The sequence below is a fragment of the Orbicella faveolata genome, unplaced genomic scaffold (assembly GCF_042242905.1).
Source record: "Orbicella faveolata isolate gen_17 unplaced genomic scaffold, um_ofav_v1 contig_26, whole genome shotgun sequence".
Classification (NCBI taxonomy): Eukaryota; Metazoa; Cnidaria; class Anthozoa; order Scleractinia; family Merulinidae; genus Orbicella; species Orbicella faveolata.
Genome location: NW_028301554.1, coordinates 18027116 through 18042391, shown reverse-complemented (window position 1 = coordinate 18042391; position 15276 = coordinate 18027116). Strand labels below are relative to the sequence as shown.

Genomic DNA, 15276 nt, shown 5'->3' with positions numbered 1-15276 from the left:
TAAACATATTTTTATTTTAATGACTGGAACCTACAATAAGAGGTTCTTTCTTATTACTTGGAAAATCTTCAAGCTCTAGTTTTATGTTATTTTCAAACAGTGTCCGCGAGGATAGATGAGCGAAACACCTGCTGGTTTTATGATACGTATTCACCTAACCCAGTCGGTATATCACGATCAATCTAATTTTTGGAAAGAGCTACTTTTAGGGGCATTTACCAGCCTTACCCATGCAGCTATGGCACTCAAAAATTCTCTAACTGACTAAAATTCTGAATCGAAGAATTTTATATTTCATTAGTGTAAAACTTTGAAATTAAATTAAGCTTTATTATATGGTATGCAACAAGCCCTTACATTTCTAATTCCAGGTTTTAACGTTTTGTTTTCGTTAAGATTCCTAGTGATTTCATTTCAGTTGTTGTAAATTCAGTTGGATATAAAACAATCAGGCAACTCGTAGGCTCGATTACCAGCCGCTGTTCGGGAAAAGAGCCCGCGCTCCTCCCCCGAATTCACGGCTGGACTCGTGGACTTGGCATTGTTAATTTCAACCAATAAGAAATCTGCCTGACTGAATCGAGCGGGCTGCATAAATTAGCTTTCTCGCAGTAGCAAAGGAGTTGTGCGATATGAAGTGCGATTGCATTAGTGGGATATTTAACCAAATGCCGTCAACTGATGAAATCGTGCCTGATCTAAACCATAGTGGACAGGTCTCAAAAACCGCTGATTGGCTGGGGACTTTTTTTAAGGACGCGTGCGCAGAACGTTGACCGCTGACTTACTGCGGGGATTGGAAGCGCGATCGAGTGGCCATTGAACGGTAGTTCGTGTGAACTGCGCTTGATTGTGCTCTTTTCACCACAATTTGGTGCTTTTTCCTTGGCCAGTTTGTCAGTATACTTGCACTTTTATCAATGGTTATTTATGAAGAAAGACTGGGTTGTCGAGGATGAGCATAAAATCAATGGATTGCAGTTGATGTTTGCCGACAACGACGATGTTAGCCTGCGCTTAGAGGAGCACAGCAAATTCGGCGCGAAATTCTGCTACATCCTTGCATTGGTTTCTGTTTGGGATTTGTATATAATGGAAGGATCTCTAGTGGATTCGTTTCCTTTTAAATTCTACCCTGGTCCCAGAGGTTTTTCTTCATTTTTCTTTTCGCGAAGCGGCGAGAAAGAAAAACCTCGTTTTTCTTTCTCGCCGCTTCGCGACTCGTGTTTTCACCACTTCGCGGCTCTCTCGTAGCTCTCTCGTGCGGAGAAAAATCAAGAAAAATCTCTGGGACCAGGGTATGTAAATTCAGAAGCGCTCCGCAAATTTTGCTTGCTTTGATGTCATCAACCTTTTTCCTGTAATCGATCATCGAACTTGTCATCCCCTCGATTCTCTGACTCTCTATTTGAGCTTTCTTCTGGTTCATCGTCGTCTTCATCTTCACTGTTTTTGTTTTCTTCAAGCTGAGCTGTCATTGGCATACACCGCAGCTCATACAGTAAAAGTCAAGAATAAGAAATTGGTAAGCAGAATTCTGTATACATACAGTTAAGAAGGTCATTAATAACTTACATTGTACAACTTTCAAAAATAATAGTTCATTATATTATGTCCACTTCACAATACATGTTTGTGATGTTTCCACCTTCCAATAAAATTCCATACCAGTGGCCATAGCACCTGACCATGCAATGTCTTCATTACTTAAGAATTCGAAAACGGAAAAAACCAGGAGATTATTAACCATAATTATTTTGACAATTTTTTTTGAAGTTTTTCTTGAGTTAATTTCAACAATTTACCACAGGTTGAATGATTCTGTTACAGTTTTGAGGCAATTTATTGCTTCTAAAGCCCCCTCTTTTGAAAATTTGATTTTCCTACACAGTTACAAAACTAGCTACCTTCTAAAATTAGAGTGAAGGATTTCAATCTTTTTCCCTGTGAAAACTTCAAGGTGGTTCTGAAAATTATGTGCCATACCTTAGCAGCACAAACCATTTCATGTCCTATATCTTGCTAAATTCTTAAAGCACACTGCATTTTTTACAAACATAGATTACTTTCATTCCTTAAAACTTTTTTCAGCATTTGACCAGTTGAACTCTTTGAATTGCAGAGGGAGATGTTGAAGGAAGTTTTGGCAGTGATAATTTCCTCTTTCAACGGATACAACACCAAGGAGATGCTGAACGTCAATAGCCCCTTGCCAAGGGCGGACTGTGCCACCCTCCATGGTCACGTGAACATTGCGGTGACTCTTAGTGATATCATCTCCCAAATCAACTACTTCCATTTTGTTGTGACTTTGTACATCCACAACTGCAGTGCACATATGCCAAGTGGTACTTGCTACAGAACTTGTGGACCAGATAGTGCTTGGCATGCAAAAAAATGTCTTCCTTGATGAAGAGCGTGAACTTTCTATTCTGCAAATTTTGGGTGAAACACTGTACATTTCTGCTCTCGGAGTATACAGTAACACTGAAACTTCTATCATAACTCTTATTGGTATTACCTCCTTGTATTAATGCAAAGTAGACTCATCTTCTGTCTACGATCATTGATTGGACAATAATTTTGTTATGATCCACAACAAATTTTTCTGTTTTCTAAGTTGGGCACAGAGTGGAAATACCAAAAAATTGCTGGCTCAGACTAACTAATTTAATTCCAGTTGATGATTATTAGCAACATGTGATCTCACGTTTATTGCCTCCCTTATTAAACAAATTTTGTTTTTGTACTCCTGTCTTCTTGTCTGTTGACCAAGGTCTTTTCATAGTTAAGTAATGGCTGTGGGTGGCGGCTGAACCCAAGAACCATGTACACATCAGTGAACTGTGACTGGCTCCTTTCATTTTGAGATTTGAGCCATTTGCCCTCTGGATTGGAGAGTTTTTCTAGCAGGCACACACAAAAAGATGTTATGCCAGATGTCCCTGATAAAATGTAAAGTAAACATTTTGTCTCTGAACTACTGTAGATACATGTATTTTGCAAGTGACCAAACAGTCCAGCAGAATGCTGATCACAGAAAGCTTCCATTTCAGTCAGATCATAGAGGTGTTTACCACCCTTGTGTATAGTGCTTGGTCAGTGCTCTGTGAAACTGCTGAACATGTTTGCCAAATTCTGGTTCTGCTACAAATGTTCACAACATTTTAAAGGAGCTCAGTCACGGTTTGCACATATTAAAAAATTTAGCCTCAATTTTTCAAATTCGTTGTTTGTAATCCATGTTAATCTGCTCCATCCTTAGCCATCCTTGTTCTTTTATGGTTTATCATTGTCTTTGGTGTTTTTCTATCTTATTAAACTGTTATTTTCAGGTTTCTTGCCATTTAAAGGTAATTTTGTATGTGGCCAAAATAACTCAAAATACCGTGACTGAGCTCCTTTAATTTCTACCTGTATTAACAGTTGAGTACAGTCAAGGATAATATTATCTTGATACCTTCATTAAACATGGGTTAGCACTTCAGCCCTTTTGTTGTTTATTAGCACTGATGCATGCTCAAATATAGTTAAAATTTGTAATGAGCCTTGACTACAGAGTGATGGTTGACTCTAGGGGGAAAGGTTTATAATGATCCCATTCTCAAACTGCAGCTTCTTTTGGATTTTGCAAGAACTGACTTATTTGTCTGTTTTCAATTTCAAATAAGAAATTAAATTTACATGTTTGGTCACAATTTTTTTTTTCACTTGAATGGAATGGTTGGGGCGGAGACTGGTGATGCACAACTTGCCAGTCAAAATAGGGTTATAGTTAGTTTGTGTTTTCTCCAGTAACTTTGCACTGACTTGTTCAAGCTCCTCAACTACATTGTGTATGCTTTCATGTTGTAATCTGGCGACATTTAAGTTAGCATTCTGCTGAATGATTTAAAAGGTCTGATGTAATTATTTTGATGCTATACCTGTATACCTGTGGGGAAACGAGATTTGATAATGATTGGTATTTTTTCTTACAGACATTTTCATTGAATGATACATTTTTTTCTGACATTCAGATTCATGAAGTAATTTTTTTTTTCACTTTAAATCCTAAATATTGTTTTTTGGGTTTTATATTCCAGCAATACTTGGATCACACATTGACCCAGGAGTGCTTTATAAATCTGGCTCTCTGTTTTTATTAAAAATCAATAAGTTGAGTCTTTTAGGTTGAGTTGTGTCAACTAGTAAAGCATTTTCTGTATGTTAAACTTTTGGTACTGATGCTGGAAAGCCCTTTTTAGGGATGCTCCGTAAAGTAAACGCAGGTATTGTATGGTGCAAGATAATTTTTCTTTATTGCTTCAAAAACAAAAGAAACCATTACAATGCCCTGATCAGAAGCCAGTGAAGTGCTTATGCTACCAACCTTGCATCCTACTACAGTGTACGATTATTTTTAATTCTGAGAAGTAAGCTTGAATATAAGCTTATGTACCTACCTATTTCGGCGAAATATAATGTTTGCTACAAACTATTCGCTCCTGTGCGTCTGCTTGAATTAACTTAAGCTTAAGTGTTTGTTGCAAATGCTCGGGTTTAAAGAAAGCTAAATCGCTGTGGTCCAGGCTCTCGAACACTGTAATGTTAGGGGTACTTTAGTCAGCCTCCCTGATCAGGTGTCACCAGCGGAACTTTGCGGAAAGCAACAAGTTGTCTCGTTTAATATTTTTCCGTGAATTTTCATTTGGCCGAAAGAACAGAAAAAATACCCTCCCCTAATTCATTTCATTAACAGCGATCTGATCGAGTAATCCTTTTCTTTACCGCCTCGAAGGGCCCGTTGTCCCTTGGCGCATATTATTGATTTCCACAAAAAGTACAACAAGATCTAAGAGAAATCCAGTTGCTTGTTTTGAGTTAGGTAAGCTAAATTTTTCAAAGTGGATGCACCTTGAAATGGCGGGAAAAATTCGACAGCTAACCGTGACGCTGAGAAGAAAGACTACAACTCCATCTTGATATTCTAAACAAATCCTATTTTATTTCACATGAACAAAGAGAGGCGTGCAATACACTACAATAGAGCATTGATTAAATGATGGGAATTGCAATCTTGATGGTATTTAACACGAAAGGAACGCCTAATGAGAAAACAACTTGTCTCTACTCACAGAGTCACTTTTTGCATCCGCTCGGACGAGGTCTTGCCGTTAGATTGCCATTAATCCAGCCATTATTCATCGTTAAAGAGCTTCACTGAGCTGCTCCTTTCGGTTTACAACCATATAATGCCTTTGGGAAGTGTTTTCTCAAAACCATGGAAACGAAAAAAAAGTCATTTTTGATATTTCCTTGCGGAAGAAACAACGATAACGTAGTCCAAATCTCAAGCTTAACAAACGCTGGGCCGTCTTAACAAACGAGAAAATCAGAGTCCAGTTTCTCTTCCACCAGTAGCGAACGTTAACACAAGGGGGAACCAGGTAAGGGTGAATATTCTGTAGAAAATGACCGCCGATCTCACTAAACACAATGCCAAGGCAAACTAGAAACGTCGAAGGCGTAATTCAACCGATTATGGAAGTTTGAATAAATGTATGAGCAGCCTGATGAAAGGCTGAATTACGTGGCGAAATCTTATTCGTCGTCCGCCATTTTGAAACATTTGAAGGCGGGAACTGAGTGCGCATGCTCAGCGGTTTTTGAGACCTGTCACCATAGTGGCATATAGAACACGCGAAACAGTCAACAGACTTATACGTTAGAATCTATATTTGAATCATGTGGTGCCAGAATATGAGATAACGAACAAAGTAAACAAAGGAAGGGATAAACGCAAACATCGATTTCAAGAAACAAAACACCGAGTTAAATTGATGTGTACCTCAGTCTTCTTGAAGAGAAGCAACACCAGTCTCTGGCGAAGCCAGACAAAATTAAATTTTTAAATGAGCAAAGCAAACCGAACTAGCAAAACATAAACATGGAGTCAACACCATGCACACCAACATATGTGTGACCTTTGACATGACAGTTGCTACACCAGAGCTCTGCTCTACTTTTTAAGAAAAAAAAAACTCTTCTCTAGAACACAGCATGTAATGCCCTTCCGCAACAATAATGTGAAACAAAATAGGTTGGAGGGCCAAAGTTAAAAGAAGTGGCGAAAACGCCACAAATTTTACGAGCCGTAGGCGTCATGTGGGCCTGCCTATGATTGTCATCAGATGACATTTCCGGCCACCTGAAGCGGCGCAAGAATTACATTATGAAGTTACGTCACAGACATGCTTTGCCGTTCACGCGTCCAGCCGTCTCTTCTCGGGGAGGAACGTAGACCGGACTCGAGAAAGCGGCAGAAATCGAGCCTAGCAACTCGAAGCCTTCAACAGGCTTGATGCACCTCCCTATATCGTAAAATGTCGTCATGTTAATTGTCTTGTTGTACCTCAGTCATTAGAAGTATTCCATCATGAACAACAAATTAGATATCAGTCTGTTTTTATTTCCGTTTAACTCTGTCAACTCCAAAACAAATTAACTAAAATCGCGTTATATTGAAGAACATCAAGACAAGTTTCTTAGTGCTCTTTATTCCCAACTTCAACTCGTAACAATGTAATGTTCTAGAACTAAACAGGTCTCGATAAATTAGTTAAACAGACCATGTTCAAACGGATAACTTCAAAGTATGATTACCTGACTGCTTCAATTTTGTTCATAAAGAAGTTCGTCTTCCTGTTGTTAAGACGAAGGTCGTTCACTTTCAGATTCATCAAGACTTCAGAAGAATTCGAAACACTGTATCGGAAATTATTTTCGTGGGTTGAAACGGAAAATTTATCCACGAGTACTCAATATAAGCTTAATAAACTTTGTTATACATGTATCCATTTCTCCGAGCCTCTATTTTTCGGATTTATATTCTTTATCTACTTTTCTTCAAACAAATTAAGTAGTCAACATTACTTAAAGGTATTTTTTAGCCATTCTCGACTATTAAATTACTCTTCAATCCCTTATTTCAGTTTCTAGGCGTTTCATACTTGTTGCTAATAATTTCCGCGAACTTTGTCGTCCTGGAGTTTTCATTTTGCTGTAACTCGAGATCATCTGATCTAGTCTTGCAGCACAAAGTTTCTCGAAATTCAGCCTTGAAAGATGGATTCATGCCAGCATATATGAACGGATTGATAGTGCTTGAAAAGAACAGCAAAAATGTGCAAAGCAGTTGGACATTGCGCGGTACAACAGCATCAGACGTGAAACGCTGCATGACGGCAATAATCCAAAATGGAATCCAACACAGTCCAAACGCCAAAACGACAATGGCGAGTGATTTGGTAATGTTGATCTCCCTTGCTGTTATTCGACTGTTCTGGTCCTCAGTTTGGCTTGTTGAAGCCATGTTTTGGTTGTGCTGTTTTATCGTCTTGAACACCTTGTAGTAGGAAACTGTTGCAACTCCCAAGGGAAGGAGAAAGAAGAAAGACACGACGATGCTATAATGAGTTATCTTCATGGTTTCTGTGGGATGCACAATGGTGCAGACAGCATATCCAGGGATGAACCCGTATTCAGTCCAACCAGCCAACTTGGGAATGGAAACGTATCCCGCGACGGTTAGCCAAATAGCTGCCACGTACATTTTTGACCGAATTGGTGTAAAGATGCGCGAGTAGTCTTGTGCGGACTTGACAATACGAACGTATCTGTTATAGGCGGTCAGTCCCATTGTGGTTGGAGAAACGTACACGGAAAACAGGGTGAAGAACGCATGAAAATTGCATAGCGCTTCCCCGTATGGCCATCGTCCAGTGATGAGGACGCCTATGGGTAACGACATCACTATGGATGCGTTGAGTATATCACTGGCAGCCAAGGCAATCAGATAGAGGTTTGTGGATGTGCGAAGTCTTGAGTTTCTGTAAACGGCGATACAAGTTAAGCTATTTCCAACCAAACACGTTGATGCCATTAACATTAGGATTGCGGGTTCGAGAACATTCAGAGCAAGGTTTCTGTGTTCTAATTCTGAGGACATTGCTTCGTGTGAAATGTTTTTTCCCCCTAAAAATCTTCCTTAGGTCGACCAGCTTTGAATGCTATATAAAGACACTGGATTAAGGTTTACAACCATGCGAAAGTGCGAGGACGCATGTAACCCTGGTATTTCAATTCGGATGTATTAACATCGTTCTAAACGTAGTTCGAGAGTGGAAATTATAACATAGGAAGCATAAATTAAATGCAATTATTCTCATTTAGGGCAGACATCTGTTTGGAAACATCGTTATTGTTATTTAAATGTCTAAAAATTCCTTGTTTCTCCAGCCAATAGTTATCTAGCCTGCGAACGCAGACGTATTTTGTTCGCAAGCTAATAGCTCTCTGGTTAACACATTTTAAAATGACAATAGTTGACGTCACTGATATTTTTACCCAAGGTTACCCAACGTAATTTTACCCGAGAACCTAGGGTTTTACAGGCAGTCTAGCTGATTTATGCTTTTTTCGTCAGAAATCTTGAAAATCCCCTGTAGCAGTTAGTTATTTCTTCACTGATCAGCAAAGTGTTATCATTAAACCGAAATTCATATCCGTTACCATTCTTTTGTTAGCAGTCATGTTCTGTTCTGTGTAATTTTTATTGTTTACTCTGAAAGTGATGCAAAGGAGAGCATGAATACGGTTCACATAAAACAAACCGTGTAGTTAAGGCTACTCTCTTCTGCCTTCGCTAAAATGTTCCGCAGTAAAACAACCTGTGCTTTTCTTAGATTCGAAAACTGTCAATCGAAGCTCAAACTCATTTACATTAGCAACCATCTGTCACATCATCTTCCCTTTTAAAATGGGTCGAGAGGAATACTTAATCTAACTTTGCTTACGAACTAGAAATCGAGAGATCATGACATCAGAGGAAAAATGTAAATCGAACTCTAGAGGACTGATAGGTTGATGTTTTGGCTACATAGTTCAGTGGCAGTACGTGCTAAGAATTTATGTCTTAACTTTATTATGTCTTCCTCTTACTCTGACGTCCTTGTTTTGTTTTTTTTTCCACAATTCTCTCACATTTTCATTTATTTCAGGGATCCCGACATTTCTATCAAATTTTCTCTCCGTCCCTCTTCTCACTAGCCGTTCAGTCTGTTCTTAGTCGTAACTCCTCAGTGTCCGAAAACAGACGGACCCCGCACACAACCACTTTCTGATCAGGAGTGGATAAGTTGTTACGGATATTTCTGTGTCGTGATAAAATTCAAGACTGATCTATTTTTAAGAAATGGACAACAACTTTTAGCCTAAAACAAGACATGTTTCGATCGTTCAACGATCATCTTCAGTTGTGAATTCGTTTACAAGTTCGGTTGAATTAAAACAAGCAATGGCGTATAAGTAAAACGTGATACAATTCAAAATTTCGAAAAAATTAACGTACAATTTTAAGGAGCGCGAGACATGTAAGACTGATCTGCATTTAGGGCCGAAAGTATGTCTCGAGAAGGCAGCAATGAGGTAATTCTTTTTACTTTTTCTCCGAATTTTATCACTCAGTACACTTAATGCTACGCTTACGAGTATCAAACTCAACAGAACGAGATGTTCAATGATTACCATTCCGATTCAGTTATTTAGAATCCAGCATGTGCAGCTTGTGTTTGCAATATTTTCAATGAGCCAAACTGCAGCAATCAGGAATAAATTACAACATGTTTATTTTTATATTTCATGCGGGTCCCCAATTATTGTCCGATTGGAATTCGGAGAACCCGGAAAAAACCCTTGGAGCTTAGGGTAAATGACAGTAACTAATAGAGAAACCAAGACGGGCAGTAAAATGCAGTACAGTTGCCAATTGGAGAACGTCCATTTTGTCTAAGTTTACTGTACGGCCCCGCAAATGACCCCGGCCCGCAAAATGATCTCCGGCGGTACCGCAAATGATCCCCAAATTGTACCGCAAATGATCCCGGGACCGGAACTGATCCCAACGCAAAACGTTAGGAATGGCGTGGACTGCATGAAAAGTCTATGGATGGATACATATTTTCTTAATTATCCTAGGTGAAGAAAAGACAAGTACCTCAGGCATAAAAGCAGCAATAAAAAAAGTTTCCCGTACTGCGGAAAATACTAAATTGACATGTGTCGACTGCATAAATTTTTCGTTTAGGAAACGCACTGCAAAAAGAAACTTGAATCTTCGAAGATGCCTCTGCCATCTGATTAACCGCTTAGAACTTTTCCCTGTACATTTCTAATATCTGCGTCCTAGATAGTCACAGGCTCCCACGAAAGTCGAGATTTTTTCGTGCTAGTTACCGTAGTAAATATGTAGTCAATCCACTTGGGAATTCTCAGTTGTCTCCAAATTTGAGGATATAGTGAACATCCTGCGTGTGTTATCATACATCTCAGGCCCGGACTCAATAAAGTCATTCAGGGAAGGATCCAGCTAAACTACAAACTTCAAACACAGAATTTCGTAACGTTGGATATCATTTTTAAAGTTGTGAAATTTGCATTCAAATCGTTCATACTGCACATTAGTCTCCTTCGCAGCCGTTTTTGGGATGTCACGCAACGCAGGAGACTAACTGCACATTTTCTTGCGTTTCATATAGTAACTGTTGTATCAAAATACTGTATTATTTCTGTGAAACTCAGAAAACCGTGAATACCAGACATAGTTAAGGATTATTATTGTGCAGCTAGGAAAAAGCTAATTAAGCGTGAGAAAACGAAACCGCAGACACCAGCGGTAATTGGCCACGTTCGATATATCAATGTTCTAACATGGCTCCGAGGCTTTCAGGACAAAATTCTATGTTTGGTGGTGTTTTCTTTGTATCCAAGTCTCTTTTGGGAATTGAAAGACAAAGGAAGCTTAAAAAAAGTTCAATTTTGACCCGAAAGCCTCGGATCGATGTTAGAATATTGATATATCGAACGTGGCCTATTGGTTGTGGTTTTGAGGTTTTCTCGCGTGTCCTGAACTTTATAGTGATTGGTTCCGTACCAAATTAGGCTTTTGAAATCAAATCCAAATGTTCACGGTTTTCTGAGTTTCACAGTCATAAAAAAGCGATTGCATAAATTTCAAATCCACTGTCCAAATTCCTGAGTCCTCACATTTTCAAATTTTATGGCGAGGCGACCATTTCCGGTCCGGGATCATTTATGGTACAATCTGGGGATCATTTCCGGTCCTGGGATCATTTGCGGTACAATTTGGGGATCATTTGTGGGCCGGGATCATTTGCGGGGCCGTACATTACTCCTTGCTCGACTTAGGTGTATTTTACAACAACCATTTTTGCTTAGTTTGTTCAACTGAAGGTCCTTTCTGTTCATCGCTCAAGGAGTCACGATTGTTACACATTTTTTACCAATTCTGCTTAGAAGTGTGGCTGTTTTGATCATCAGGAGTAGGAAATATTGACTTATTCATCATTTAAGAAACGCGCATAGAGCGAGTGCGCTACCTATTGCTAATCACATTGAAATCGATTTTGATTGGCATCAGTAGTTGATTGTCATAAAAAAGGCGTAACCTTTTCATTAAGCATAAAAATCTCGAAACCTAAGCCAGCTCATCAGTTCATGAAGACAAGTCCAAGAGATAACAACTATGAATTCCCAAATTCATAAGGAATTTCCTTAAAACTGGTATTGGGACCATTGGATGTTCGATTGTCTGGAGTTTGAGGTGAGACTGTGGAGGCTGGAACCTTTTCATTAAACATAAAAATCTCGGAACCTATCCTAGCTTACCAGTTCATAAAGACGAGTCCAAGAGATGACGACTATGAAATTCATAAGAAATTTCCTTAAAATTAGTATTGGAACCATTAGATGTCCGATTGTCTTGAGTTTGAGGGACGATTTTGGAGGCTCGATCACACTGATTCAAAGGTCCTTGGCCTTTTATTCTAACCGTAGGAAGCTAATTCAAGGCTACCTCGCGGCTTTCGCTGGAAGGGTCACTGATATGTTTAATTTGGATAAGTTTATCTCCGTGATCACTCTCCAGAAACTGATTTTTCATCTTATCGAAACGTTTTTCTATAAATCTCAGAATAGGGAACTCGATTGTACAAGCGGCACATGCTATCGCGGTAACACGAAGCTGTGGAAAACTTGTCCATTTCAACTTTTTTTTTTGGGTTTGTTTTAATTTCAGATTGTCAAGTTAATGTTGCTACTCGTCCCTTTTAACGTCAGGTTTTCTATGGACAGTTTTAACAGGGGATTTCGTTGATATTTCCCTTTTTGAGATAAAGCGCAGCAGGCAAATCAGTTTTGCTCCCATCAAAATCAGTAGTATTTCAAAACAGGTGTTTGTCCCTTGTGTGATCAATGACCCAAGATCACCCGGATCATGGTGCATCAAAGGAACCGATGAATCCTTGTTCAGAGCTGGATACATCGGCTCTTAGATCCTTTGATGCGAGCGTGTTTAAAACACGAAATGGCAAAATGACGAAATGTGACTAAGGCTAGCCTAAGTAAAGCAAAATAGCGTTCCGATTAGACAGACTAGCGTTCAGGTTAGCCAAAATATCACTGACTTGAAGGTGGTAAGCTTTCAATAATTTTATGGGTTAACCGTCGCCCACATTGTTAAGTGTTATTTCGCCATTTCGTGTTTCAAATACGCCTCTTTGATGAATCATAATGAGAGTGATCTTGGATCATAAATCTTGATTCGGATCATGTCAAAGAAACACACCCATAGCTCAGGATAAGAATTTTTTTATGTTCAACCCTTGGAGGCTGTAGTTTAATTTGAAACTCTTGACCGAGGCCGAAAATTGAAAGTTTGAATGAACAGTTTAGTAATTACGAGGCGATCTGCTGCTTCTATACACAAAAGTCTTATTTAAACGTGACTAACTCTTAAAAGCATTAACGCCCATTTTATCAAACCTTTTGTTTTTGTTTTTCCCAAATCAGTTGTTGTCTTTCATCTCTCACGGTTGAACCGATAATTAGTCACACCTGTTTCAATTTTTTTTTTAGCAATTATGGTTTGAAATGTTGCTATTGAAAGGTCACTGGTACCTTCTGATGGGTTTGGCCCAGTTGGGATCAATCTCCCTGAATAGCTATGTAGATGATCCTCTTTCCCTACTGGGTCTCAATATAGTGCAATCGTGGAACAAGCAAAACATTATGTTATGAAGCTGAAAGCTGAATTGTCTTGTTTTGCCCTTGTTATACGGTATTGAAATCCTTCAATTTGTGACATATGCAAGTGGTTTCGGAATCTTTAATAATCCTTTTTTATGGTGGGACAATACAACACTATATGTTGCAAATTGCCCCCAGAATAAAAGAGGTGCATTAGGCATCTTTTTCCGAGTATTTCGCAAGACCAAACATTCATCGAAATAGTTTTAAAGATTTGTGATCTCTACCTCAAGTGATTTTAATTACGCTTAGCACATTTTGGCAATGCCCTTGTTCATCAAAAAAACTGGCTATGGTGATTTTCCTCAATTTTACTAAATTATAGCTGGAAATGTCCAATTTCTTTGGGGTACATGCTGCTTCTCATGCTGTGTTTTGCAACACGAAAGTTATTTGCCTAGATATGCTTATTTGGTCTATTTGCTCACATTAAAATTTGTGGTGATTTTCCACCTTTTAAAAAATTTTTGTCCCTAGTTTCATAAGTTTCGTTGCAGAGTAAAAAGCCTTTTCATTCGAGTTTCTGCAACATGTGGTTTAGATTTGCGTAACCAGAACGATAGCGTAAACCTCTAGCGCTAGCTTGAACAACAATTGCAGGTGATAGTCAACTAAATTAAAAGGAAGGAAAAATAACTCAGGGTTATAGTGAAGATATCATTACCCTAGAATGGAAAAAAAATCCCATTTAACGTTTTTTTTATCCTCTGAATAATAGCCTCAAGGTTATTTTGTTGGAATTTTTTTCTGTAAAAGTAGCCAAAAGGTCTGGTAGTTAAAGTATGATTAAACCAAGCGAGCAATCACGAGGAATATGTCTGAAGTAATTCTTCACTCTGCTTTGAACAAGCCATGGCGCAAGGCCATAGCTAGTGTCGAACAACTCTTACGCATCTATTGCACTCTCGCACATGCGTTAGACATGGAGGAATTCTTCCAAAAATTAGCCAGAAATCGAGAAACAAGCGAACGGATTGAGGATATTCGACTTAATAAAACGCGCTGGGGTTTTGGCTGGTTTAGCGACCACGAGCTAGGGGAATAAGAAACTTGGGAAGAAATGGAACAACGAAGAAAAACGTAGGAAGAGTTTGAATTAGTTAATGAAAGAAAACTTTTGCCAGACGACGACCCTAAGGTAAATACTTTTTCAAGGTTAACGTAGTTGTTCTAAATTACCCGAGAAAAATCACCTTCCTGAACATTAGTTTTCCTTTTTTACTCTGATATCGCACAAATTAACTCCAGGTATTTTTTTATATTCCTCTCTATCAGGAAAGGTTGATATTTCGATCTTGCATGAGGAAAATTACTTGTACGCCATGAACAAGTGTTTCCTTCTTTTCTTGTTACTGTCTTGTGGAAAGGATGAGGCTTTCGCTATACAAGGTAAGCTACAGTTTGAGTAAACAAATGGGCATTTTGAATCAGTTTATACTGTGAGATTGCAAGTAGGTAGTTAAGTTTTGGAGTGTTATCAGGAAGGCATGTGTACGGCAGAGGGCGAGTAATACATAATATGACTACATGATGTGACAAAAGCATCTATCTAAAACACGAATCAGCTTCCTAAGAAAACTGTAACTCGGTAAATGTATAATGTAACTTTACATCTTAAGTTTTCTTTTCTCTTTACATCCAGTAAACCTGGATATATAAATAGCACATGAGAAAATTTCATGCAAACTTCTGCGTGCTCACAATGGCTTTAAACAAGAGCTATTCATGTGCTGTAGCGCTATTAATTCTCGATTAACTGACTCATTGAACTGTGTCACTTGGAATATCAGACAGCCGTAAATCTTGACCATATGATCTGCCCGCAGTCAACCCCTAAGATTTAAAATTTCCTGAAAGATTTTCGACAGGACATGCATTTTTACGTACTACGGAGGATTTCTTAAAGTAACACTAAATTGACGCCTAAGTGTCCTAAGTCGTCTTATAGTTTTGTATGTTCTTGTATTGTAACTTGAAATCTCATCTACAATTCCAATGAAACAGGCATCCAATTTATCGCCGTCAAAATCACCAATCACGACGCCTCCTTTCGCCCACAACTCCTCAGTAGCTGTAGGTCACCTGCGGATTTTCTATTAAGATAGAAATCTTGTAGAAGTTACCCAGAAG

General features: G+C 38.7%; 2 protein-coding genes and 1 long non-coding RNA gene across 3 annotated transcripts in view; 2 read left to right on the top strand and 1 right to left on the bottom strand.

Moving 5' to 3' along the window:
• The window catches only part of LOC149108402 (CUB and peptidase domain-containing protein 2-like), a 55388-nt gene that overhangs the window by 38266 nt on the left and 1846 nt on the right, over positions 1-15276 (top strand). The window contains exon 2 of the mRNA XM_089296307.1: positions 14422-14535. Within this exon, the coding sequence (XP_089152433.1) occupies positions 14469-14535 (67 nt within the window). The 5' untranslated portion in view covers positions 14422-14468. The remainder of the gene's footprint in view (positions 1-14421; positions 14536-15276) is intronic.
• On the top strand, positions 351-2749 carry LOC149108403 (uncharacterized). The gene is made up of 2 exons (XR_016209052.1): positions 351-1525; positions 2123-2749. It is a non-coding gene; the product is annotated as an uncharacterized LOC149108403 (long non-coding RNA).
• Positions 6431-8170, bottom strand: LOC110039978 (5-hydroxytryptamine receptor 4-like). The gene has a single exon (XM_089295734.1). The coding sequence runs from the start codon at positions 7988-7990 to the stop codon at positions 6971-6973; it is 1020 nt and encodes a 339-aa protein (XP_089151860.1). The 5' UTR covers positions 7991-8170; the 3' UTR covers positions 6431-6970.